General features: G+C 42.4%; 1 protein-coding gene across 3 annotated transcripts in view; it reads right to left on the bottom strand.

Annotated features, from left to right (window-relative positions):
* PLD1 (phospholipase D1) overlaps positions 1 to 11,978 on the bottom strand; it is a 452,191-nt gene that overhangs the window by 48,268 nt on the left and 391,945 nt on the right. For all 3 annotated transcript variants that reach the window (XM_069727329.1, XM_069727327.1, XM_069727330.1), the window contains 4 exons: positions 5,805 to 5,915; positions 2,742 to 2,830; positions 1,633 to 1,746; positions 157 to 206 (listed from right to left, as the gene is read on the bottom strand). In XM_069727329.1, coding sequence (XP_069583430.1) covers positions 157 to 206; positions 1,633 to 1,746; positions 2,742 to 2,830; positions 5,805 to 5,915 — 364 coding nt within the window. The remainder of the gene's footprint in view (positions 1 to 156; positions 207 to 1,632; positions 1,747 to 2,741; positions 2,831 to 5,804; positions 5,916 to 11,978) is intronic.

The raw sequence follows: 11,978 nt of genomic DNA, 5'->3' as shown, positions 1-11,978 counted from the left end.
GAGAGAAGTGAGGTGCTATAACTAACCACAGTCAGTTACTATGCCTGGGCAATGCCAGGCTCTTCAGCTAGTTTAGAATAAAGAAGTTGTGCGACAACAACCAATCCGCTACTAAACTGATACTCAGGACTAAATGTTGGAAAACATCAAACTTACTTTCTGCTTTTAACTGTTCAATGATGGAATGTTCCCCTCGGCAAATGGTTCTACAAGAATGAGTTCGAGAAAAAAAATCAGAACAATTCGGAATAGGAGTAAAAATCAAAATATATCAATTGGGAATATAAAAGAGGTATTCTGGCTCTGCCCACTTCCATGTCAGGAGCTAAGTGGGAACAGTGATGCCGGGTTTACTGATATGTGCCAGGTCACATGCGTGTTTGTGAGGTATCATTCACCAAAATGGGACAGGTGCTCAACATGTACCACTCACTCATGTGACTCAGCAGATACCAGTATACATGACATCACTACTAAGCTTCTGATACAAGTGGATCCAGAATGCCCCTTTATCAATCCTGTTAAAAGGAACCTGTCACCCCCAAAATCGAAGGTGAGCTAAGCCCACCGGCATCAAAGGCTTATCAACAGTATTCTGTAATGCTGTAGATAAGCCCCCAATGTATCCTGAAAGATGAGAAAAAGAGGTTAGATTATACTCACCTGGGCGGGCGGTCCGATCCGATGCGCTTCGCGGCCTCCCATCTTTTTACGATTATGTCCTCTTCTTGTCTTTACGTTGCGGCTCCGGCGCAGGCGTACTTTGTCTGCCCTGTTGAGGGCAGAGCAAAGTACTGCAGTGCGCAAGAGCCGGGCCTCTCTGACCTTTCCCGGAGCCAGCGCACTGCAGTACTTTGCTCTGCCCTCAACAGGGCAGACAAAGTACGCCTGCGCTGGAGCCGCAGTGTGAAGAGAAGAAGACGACGTCATGGAATGAAGATGGGAGGCCCTGGACCGGACCGCAATGCCCATCGGACCAGAACCGGACCTGGACCGCCCCTGGGTGAGTATAATCTAACCTCTTTTTCTCATCTTTCAGGATACATCGGGGCTTATCTACAGCATTACAGAATGCTGTAGATAAGCCCCTGATGCTGGTGGGCTTAGCTCGCCTTCGATTTTGGGGGTGACAGGTTCCCTTTAATGACATCCATGGGATTTCCAGAAAGACTGAAGCAAGACAGGTACAAATATGCCTGGCTGGTCTCAAGGGCAATTTCTACTCTACTGCTTTCTTAGGCATCTATCCTACTGTTTCCAGGGGACACCGTTTAGGAGAATTCCTGCAGCAAGTGAAGCCTTACAATGGACAAGAAATACTGCTACACTTATATGACCACAGGGGGGAGCTAAATCATTGCATTCAGAGCCAGAGACACATGTAAGCTGTGTAATAGTTATATCATAGGGAACATAATATTTGTTGTGTCACTAACAGTGACAGTACAATTAATAAAATAATCAAAATTACATTTTGCAAACAAAAAATAAAAATCACACCAAAATATAACAAAGGAAAGAACCAAAATGAGACCTGCATCAAAGGTGTACTGATGTTGGATGTATGCACACCGTGATAAATTACTGAGCTCCGAAACCAGCATACGAGATCGCTTCTAGAAATGCCAATACCTGTAATTGAAGTGCATGACAGCCTGCAACGCGTTTCCCCCTCCAGTTGAGATATCTCCTTCAAACCCAGGGAGGAGAGGAGTGATCACGTACACTCGGTACCTTTTGTTTTCCCTTTGTGAAAGAACAATGTACAGATTAGTATCTTAGAACTATTTATTTTGCTTGCTTATATAGTGGCGTCATATTCTATTTGGGGGCTCCCAATGTAAATCCTTTATGAGCAAGTCTTTGGAGCGTGGGAGAAAAGATACAACCTCCTCGCATATATTGACCTTGGTGGGATTTGACCATAGTACCTCAGTTTTAAAAACAAACAGTGCTATTTACTTGCACAACAAAACATTACTTGTTTTCTTAATTTTTGAAAGAGAAATATATAGTGGTGTTATACAGAGTGTTGTCTCGGTTGGAATCTCACTTTCTAAATAATTGTGTATTAATTGTAACTGACCCATAAGCCGAGTAAAACCATTTTCTGCTCTGAGGCCTAACTAATCGCCACTAGTTTCAGCAACAAAATAATTTACTAAATCAAACTGGAGAGCGGATACAAAGCTGGCTATACATAACAGATACACGTCAGTGCAACTGGGCGACCAGCTAATTTGTATGGGGTGTGCCAACTTACCATTTGATGACAGGGAAAAAAAGAAAAAAAAAGTGCCTGGCACATTGGATTTTAATTTGCCCAATTCTTTGTCACAGAACAAACTGACCACCAGGAGTCTGGCGGTGGCTTACTCCCATTACCCAATTAAGACCACAAGCAATCTTGAGGCTAAGCATACATAGGAATAGCTGTCAGCAGAATAAGAGTATGGCCAGCAGCTATCTCAGGTGAGAACACCTTTACAATCACATACTAAAGTGAACCAAGAAAGGATAACCATCTGTCTGCTTTATTTTTGCTGCTGTTGTATCTTATGCTAACCATACAACAATCAGAAATGTGGTTAGGCCCCAGAAATAACACTGCTGGGTACACTGAATCCTACAGCATAGCAAACAACTACAATGAAATTAATTGTAGTGCATGAACTAATGAGTAATACACCTGTTGCCAGCATTAGGGGATGACTAAGGTAGGAGCACATGTGTTTGGTTACCTGTGAGCTCTGATGATCCGTTGTGCAATGGTGTCTCCAATCTTGTTAAACACTACTTTATTGTCAGAACAGCTGATGAAGAACTGATTCTGGAATAGACACAATGTATACAGTGAATTCACACTGTTATTCATGCTGCATTACTGTCATCCAAAAACTGAAAAATTGGCTTGTTAATACTAATGTCCCTCACCTATAGTGGCCGCATGCCTAACAGTTACTCACGCCAACTGACTATGGTTCATGTAAAAAAAGAAAGGCACAACAGGTAGTTTTTCTTCTCAGTTTATACAATATAATATTTCATCCATTATATAAACAAATATTTAGAAATAACTTGTCAATATATTTGCCATTGTGAAGGATGCGGTACAGGCTTGAACAAGCTTCCGAATAGCAGACAGATCCTTGGTGTGGGTAATCTTGAGAAAGGAGGAGGTCCCCAAAACCTCACCGCAGGTTGTTTGCCTGATCATCAGTCAGTGTCTCTGCCCTCCTGCTCCATTCATGGAAGCGCACATTTACGCATGGATTGCCCACACCGAGAAGCTGTCTGCAACTCGGAAGCTTGTCTAAGCCCGTACCTCATCCTGGATGATTTGTTCACCGTGGTGACTATTTTGTTATTTCTAAATATTTGGAAATATACTGGATTAAATGTTATTACATAAACTATGAAGAAATATTACCTGTTGTGCCGTTCTTTTTTACATGCATTACTTTCATCCACCATGACAAACTGTACTGTGGATTTACAGTGGCCAACTATTGTGAACCAGTGTTTTTAGGAATGCTCATTTACCGATATCATTCAGATTACACAAGTCACTGATCACCTGATAAATGACCAAAACCCTCATTCATCTGGTGAAATTATTTTTTAAACACATACATGGTCCTAGGCAATGCGTGGTCCTAGGCAATGCGTGGTCCTAGGCAATGCGTGGTCCTAGGCAATGCGTGGTCCTAGGCAATGCGTGGTCCTAGGCAATGCGTGGTCCTAGGCAAGGTGTTCTGCTTATCAACACAGGCTTTTAAACAACGATCAGAAAACAAGTAGCTGATCAGCAATTGTTTAAAAAGGTGCCACTTTTTTATTTAAAAATTATTTTTTACATAAAGTGGTTTTAACTTGTGCTTTTTTTAAATTGTATTTACGTTTTGTTTTTTTTTAATCATTTTTAATGCAGCCACTGAGAGCTGCCATTTTACTTTGCAGGTCTGTAAGTGTAGCTGAACGACACGGAGTTACAAATACGGCAGACCTCATCTCTTTCACTATAGCCACATCAGCTGTGAACTGGACAAGCCTCCGTGGGCTGCCCACTGCCCAAGTCACAGCTGTAGGTGTGGCCATTTTATTATAACCCAGCACTATCTGCTGAGCTTCACTTACCCTCTAGCACCCTGGACCTGTATCCGTAAGCATTACTGTTCACTTCACCTAGGTTTACATCACGTTAGTGCCATCCGTTTAATAGATCCGTTAAACAGATGTGCTAACGCTGATGCCCCAAATTTTTTTTTTCTACAATCGCGTTAACGCATGCACTAACGCATGGTACCATTGAGTAGGCATGCGTTAGTAATGGAGGTCTATGCACAGTCAATGCGTACGTTCGCTGTGCGTTAGACCTAACGTACCTGAAAACGCGGTAGACTGCGTTCGAAGGTGTGTCACAAAGTAACAGACCATCGCAAACGCATGCCGATTTTGACATGCGTTACGATGCGTTATGATAATGGATGACAAAAGTGTGTGTTAACGGATCTGTTACATTGCGTTAGTGCCGCTTAGTAACGGATCCATTAAACGGAGGGCACTAACGCGATGTGAACCTAGCCTTCTGGTATAACAGGTCCCGGCTTCCAAAGAGACCGGAGGAGTTGTGGAGGAAATCGGAGGACCAGCAGACAGCAGTGAAGATTGTGGACCATAGTAGCAGCAACAACTTCAACCATTGGCAAGTATCAGGGCTGTGGCAGTAAAGGGCCAGGCATTCTGCGAAAATAGGGGAGAGGCATGGAATGTAATAGGGGTTAGGGGAGAGGCATGGAACGTGATAGGGGTTAGGGGAGAGACATGGAACGTGATAGGGGTTAGGGGAGAGGCATGGAACGTGACAGGGGTTAGGGGAGAGGCATGGAACGTGACAGGGGTTAGGGGAGAGGCATGGAACGTGTTGGGGGGACAGGCATGGAATGTGATAGGGGGAAGGGAGAGGCATGGAACGCGATAGTAATGCTGGACCAGATAGGCTGATGGATACCGCAGATACAGAGGCCACTGTCACTATTGACAGGGGCATCTGAGAGGGTTAAAGTACCGGGATCGGAGCCAGGGCTCTCAAGAACTCAGCTGTGCAGAATAGCAGGCTCCAACAGCGGATGGCACAGAAACAACTCCAGTGCCCATGCCGTCTTTATACGCAACTGTACATCAGACTGTGGGAAGTCACCTGCAATCTGGATGTACAGTTACAACCATTTGAAGGCTAATCTTTGAGCACATCAGTGCAGTCCCATTTTGTTGAACATCTGCCTATTTTATGGCATATAAGCTAGCAGGTTTGGACTGGCCCACAGGAGAACAGGAGAATCCTCCAGTGGGCCCCTATGGTAGAGTGGGCCATCACCCTCTTATATGAGCAGCACTTGAATCACTTTGTACATACATAGGCATCTTATTAATCTATCAATCTACCCAGTTCATGGCTATATATTTGTGATTGAATGTCTGCTCATACTTTACTCTGCTACGCTCCATGACTCCTCTTTAATGCTCAGCCTTTTGCCATGTTTTCTCTTCTCTAGCTAACTTTTACCTTCTGTGCTATCCTCACACAGCCTTTCACCCCAAACCACTTATCTTCTGCATCACTTAGGGAGTAACTCTAGTAATGGAAGTTACACAACTGCCTGAAGCCCTTCCGAGCTGTTAATGTGATTGGTGGTATTTAATAAAGAACAGTTGTTTTAGGCGACCAAAAGCAGACAGTCACCGCCTGGTAAAAAAAAATCATCCGCGTTTGAAAGACACAAGACCCAAAGTCTTCTACACACCTCGATGTAGATGTAGTGCTTGCTGTTCTCGATCACGTGCACATACGCACTGTGGATAGAATCTTCGTGGTGCTTAATCCCGGCTGACCAGTCTGCTGAGGAGCGAAGAACCTAAGAAGAAAGAGCACAGCAGGTATAGCCAATTCAAGAGGGAAAAAAAACTAAACACTAAAGAAAATGTAAAACCATTGGCGTATTATTACAAAGTTTTTTCCAGGCAGAAAAACACCAAGTACAAATTTTCAAAATGGCTTAAACACAAAAGTGAATCTGAAAAATCTTCTTAAGGTATCATCTTTAACATTTATCCATATTTCCTACATGAACTTTTGAAGTCAGGTGACCCTTATCTAACCATTAGACCACTCATTCGTTGCCCCTATAAGTGAAGTAGGAGTGTAAACCACACCACACTGCACACTATCCAGGATGGCTTTCAGTGCCTGTTGCCATCTGTGCAATTCTTTTTTAAAGCTACATATGTCATTCAAACCCGCTGATGGGCTCAGGCGACTACCTAATGTGTACGGGGGCCCCTGACAGATGACGTGGGGGACACAAGGATCCAGTGAGTCCGATTTTGTACTGCAGATCCTTTTTACCTCTAACAGATAGGCAGTTGCTATCTAGCAGTGGTTCTTAAAGCAAACGCAGGAACCTCATATAGCACGGGCGCTGCTGGGTGCGGGAGAGCTACGGGCCAAGGATCAGTCGCGCCATCATTCGGCACATCACTATCAAAAGTGTTTACATTTTAAGTCATAGATCACTGTTCCCACCGTCTTATCCACGTTATTATTAGAATCAGAAAGAATAAATGTGTTAGCTAGGCAGAGGGACTGTGGGACATTTTCAAGAAATGCCAGAATCAAGGAATAACTGCTTAAATTAGTTATTAACCTTACATGGCATTACTTAAATCACAAAGGTAAAACCTACCTATATACCCTCATTCCTGATATGGATAACACCGCTGATGTTCATGGTGGTATGCACCCATGGGCTTTTTAGATACGCTACAGACAAGCAACCACCAGGGAGAGCCTTGATCTTAGCACACTTTAAAAATTTAACAACTCCAAAGCATTCAGCTCCTAGACACATTGCTGGGGAAGGGGCTTTGCTGGTACAGGAGAAATACATGGGAGGTGTGAAATACTATCAGAAGCTCATTCCAAACCCATCTGGCCTTTTTTACAGCACTTAAGCTACAAATACTATTAAGAAAACATAGCATTACATATATATAATTCTCCATATAAACTTTCTTGCCACTAGGCTAGTATCATCTACTCCAAGCTGATGTATACAACAATCATACCGACACATGTGCAGCTATACTCATACTTTTTCCTATACAGCTTCCCTGGGCAGGTGCAGTGTCAGTCCTGGGTCCTGCTTTGCTGCGGTCTATTGTGACATCTGCTAGCACATAGAGAGGTTTAATGCTAGAGTTAGCGGCCATATGACTGGGGTACACCTCGTCATTGCGGGATAGCTTTATGCTTTTTTGATAAAATTAGTGTCAACTATTAATTACCCTATGTTATTTACATGTACAATTACCATTTCATTACTGCAGGGTACTTGCTCACTGTTGGTAGGTTTTAAGATATAAACGGTGTGAGAATCACAAAGTAATAACGGGACATAAACACATAAGAGACGATGTAATGACCCCAACATCTATAAGAGAGACGATGTAATGACCCCAACATCTATAAGAGAGACGATGTAATGACCCCAACATCTATAAGAGAGACGATGTAATGACCCCAACATCTATAAGAAAGACGATGTAATGACGCCAACATCTATAAGAAAGACGATGTAATGACGCCAACATCTATAAGAGAGATGATGTAATGACCCCGACATCTATAAGATACACGATGTAATGACCCCGACATCTATAAGAAAGACGATGTATTGACCCCAACATCTATAAGAGACATGATGTAATGACCCCAACATCTATAAGAGAGACGATGTAATGACCCCAACATCTATAAGAGAGACGATGTAATGACCCCAACATCTATAAGAAAGACGATGTAATGACGCCAACATCTATAAGAGAGATGATGTAATGACCCCGACATCTATAAGATACACGATGTAATGACCCCGACATCTATAAGATACACGATGTAATGACCCCAACATCTATAAGACGATGTATTGACCCCAACATCTATAAGAGACGATGTAATGACCCCAACATCTATAAGAGAGACGATGTAATGACCCCAACATCTATAAGAGAGACGATGTAATGACCCCAACATCTATAAGAGAGACGATGTAATGACCCCAACATCTATAAGAGAGACGATGTAATGACCCCAACATCTATAAGAGAGACGATGTAATGACCCCAACATCTATAAGAGAGAAGATGTAATGACCCCAACATCTATAAGAGAGAAGATGTAATGACCCCAACATCTATAAGAAAGACGATGTAATGACCCCAACATCTATAAGAGAGACGATGTAATGACCCCAACATCTATAAGAGACGATGTAATGACCCCAACATCTATAAGAGAGACGATGTAATGACCCCAACATCTATAAGAAAGACGATGTAATGACCCCAACATCTATAAGAGACGATGTAATGACCCCAACATCTATAAGAGACGATGTAATGACCCCAACATCTATAAGAGAGACGATGTAATGACCCCAACATCTATAAGAGAGACGATGTAATGACCCCAACATCTATAAGAGACGATGTAATGACCCCAACATCTATAAGAAAGACGATGTAATGACCAACATCTATAAGAGAGACTATGTAATGACCCCAACATCTATAAGAGAGACGATGTAATGACCACAAAATCTATAAGAAAGACGATGTAATGACCCTAACATCTATAAGAGAAGATGTAATGACCCCAACATCTATAAGAGAGATGATGTAATGACCCCAACATCTATAAGAGAAGATGTATTGACCCCAACATCTATAAAAAAGACGATGTAATAACCCCAACATCTATAAGAGAGACGATGTAATGACCCCAACATCTATAAGAGAGACGATGTAATGACCCCAACATCTATAAGAAAGACGATGTAATAACCCCAACATCTATAAGAAAGACGATGTAATGACCCCAACATCTATAATAGAGACAATGTAATGACCCCAACATCTATGAGAAAGACGATGTAATGACTCCAACATCTATAAGAGGCGATGTAATGACCACAAAATCTATAAGAAAGACGATGTAATGACCCCAACATCTATAAGAGAGAAGATGTAATGACCCCAACATCTATAAGAGAGACGATGTAATGACCCCAATATCTATAAGAGAGAAGATGTATTGACCCCAACATCTATAAAAAAGACGATGTAATAACCCCAACATCTATAAGAGAGACGATGTAATGACCCCAACATCTATAAGAGAGACGATGTAATAACCCCAACATCTATAAGAAAGACGATGTAATGACCCCAACATCTATAAGAGAGACGATGTAATGACCCCAACATCTATAAGAGAGACGATGTAATGACCCCAACATCTATAAGAAAGACGATGTAATGACCCCAACATCCATAAGAGAGAAGATGTATTGACCCCAACATCTATAAGAGAGACGATGTAATGACCCCACCATCTATAAGAGAGAAGATGTAATGATGCAACATCTATACAAGACGATGTAATGACCCCAACATCTATTAGAGACGATGTAATGACCCCAACATCAATAACAGAGACGGTGTAATGACCACAACATCTTTCAGAGAGACAATGTAATGAACCCAACATCTATAAGAGAGAAGATGTAATGACCACAACATCTATAAGAGAGAAGATGTAATGAACCCAACATCTATAAGAGAGAAGATGTAATGTCCCCAACATCTATAAGAGAGACAATGTAATGACCACAAAATCTATAAGAAAGACGATGTAATGACCCCCAACATCTATAAGAGACGATGTAATGACCCCAACATCTATAAGAGAGACGATGTAATGACCCCAACATCAATAAGAGAGACGATGTAATGACCACAACATCTTTCAGAGAGACGATGTAATGACCCCAACATCTATAAGAGAGACAATGTAATGACCCCAACATCTATAAGAGACGATATAATAACGACGCAAAACGACGCATGCGGCACTATCCGCATACAGCCGCACGACCTGCGTACCTAATGTTAAATATAGGTACGCAGGCCGCATGCAGATGTAGGCGGAGCTAGCAGCGGAGGTGCAGCTGAGGGCGGGGCTTCACGGAGGAAGTCCGCAGCCCGCCGCAGATCAGGTAAACGCTAGTGTGAAACTAGCCTCAGAGGGACGATGTAATGACCCCAACATCTATTCCTAGCAGTCTGAGATCAGTATAGTCCATTTATAGTACAGTAGAGTGAAGGGACAAGTGCCAAGAATTTGGGTTGAGAGACAGAATTACAGCTGGAAATATGTCAAGAATGACATTTCATTTGCCAGACTTAAAGTCTGCTGGAGAAACGTGGTCCAAATTTATCAAGGGGTAGGAGCCTATTGTTTAACGTGGGGCATATCTTTGGGCTATCCATTGACCAGAAACCAAAATGCCAGCTATAACCCGGTGTAATTTCTGCAATGAATAATGCACGTTCCCAGGTGTGCATCACAGCACATTAGTCACACAGCAACTGCCACTTTTGTTTCACCCAGTTTTAGAAAACTGCAAAAAGTAAAAAAATGTTGACACCAATATCCTTGCAGAAAACTGGCACACAGCAAATAATAGATTGTATCAATAGTTTATACATCGGACTAATAACCTGTTCGCTGTTGCCACACCGCAGACATCTTTTTGTGCCCTTTTGGCTACTAGGAATCCAGAGACCTGTAGCTCTAATGTGATGCCCATACATTGCACAGGATATTATCTTGTTGATCTGCTTTAATATGATGAAATATATAGAAAGGAAATTAAACTACTCAGCAGGGTGGGTAAACACAGCCCTTACTTCAGACATGACGTTACTTTGGTATTGCTCACTGAGGCGAATTTCGCCCTTTCCCTTATACTCCTCTAGCAGGGAGGACAATATTTGAATAAAATATTTTCCAGTAATCTGCATAATACAGGAGTACGAGTCATTTCCTTTTTCCATCTGCTCCAGGTCTCCTCCATCTGTCTCCAAGCACAGTGTTTCTCAGCTGACAATTCTGCTCTATGGAGGAGACACCCACTGATCTATGGCGAGTGCCAATGTCTGTGAAACAGCTCTAGAATTGGATGACAGCCCAGAACAACCTCTCAGTGCAACTTCTCAATGATCAGCCACGTTTGTATAATTAACATTTGTTTCTCAGTTCTTTTAGGTAGAAAAGTAAAGCAGCAATAAGAGATGGCTGAACTTAAAAAGAAATTAAACCTCACCTAAGAACTAGAGAAGCAAAGATGCAGACTAACACATGCAATACCATACATTTCCAATGCGATAAAAACAGGGTGGGCAGGGTGGAAAGCAGCAGCGTAGCTGGTGAGGAGCAGAGGGGGCGGTCACCCCGGGCCCCGTGCCCTGAGGGGGCCCACCCGAGATACGGTACTGAAACTGTATTGGCGTGCACAGCGCCCATAGAGTTACACTCTGCTGCAGCGCAGAACAGAGAGAATCCATCTCCCTACACGGACCCATGCCTGTCATCGCAAGTTCAACTGATGCAGATCCAGTTGACCGCATTTTTTTGGAATGCATTATACAATACAGAGTATGCCTATGGGGGTGTATTTTACATATAGAGTCTGCCTATGGAGAGTGTATTATACTATACAGAGTCTGACTATGGGGGTGCATTATACTATTATTATTATTATTATTTATTATTATAGCGCCATTTATTCCATGGCGCTTTACATGTGAGGAGGGGTATACATAATAAAACAAGTACAATAATCTTGAAAAATACAAGTCACAACTGGTACAGGAGGAGAGAGGACCCTGCCCGCGAGGGCTCACAATCTACTATAGAGTCTGCCTACAGGGGGGCATTATACTATATAGAGTCTGCCTATGGGGGTGTATTATACTATATAGGGACTGCCTATCAGGTGCATTTTACCATGTAGTTGGCCTATGGAGAGTGCATTATACTACATAGTCTACCTACGGGGGGTGCATTATACTATAGA

The sequence above is a fragment of the Ranitomeya imitator genome, chromosome 5 (assembly GCF_032444005.1).
Source record: "Ranitomeya imitator isolate aRanImi1 chromosome 5, aRanImi1.pri, whole genome shotgun sequence".
In the NCBI taxonomy this organism is placed as follows: domain Eukaryota; kingdom Metazoa; phylum Chordata; class Amphibia; order Anura; family Dendrobatidae; genus Ranitomeya; species Ranitomeya imitator.
Note: the sequence above shows the minus strand (reverse complement) of the source record. Positions and strands in the feature narration are given on the sequence as shown.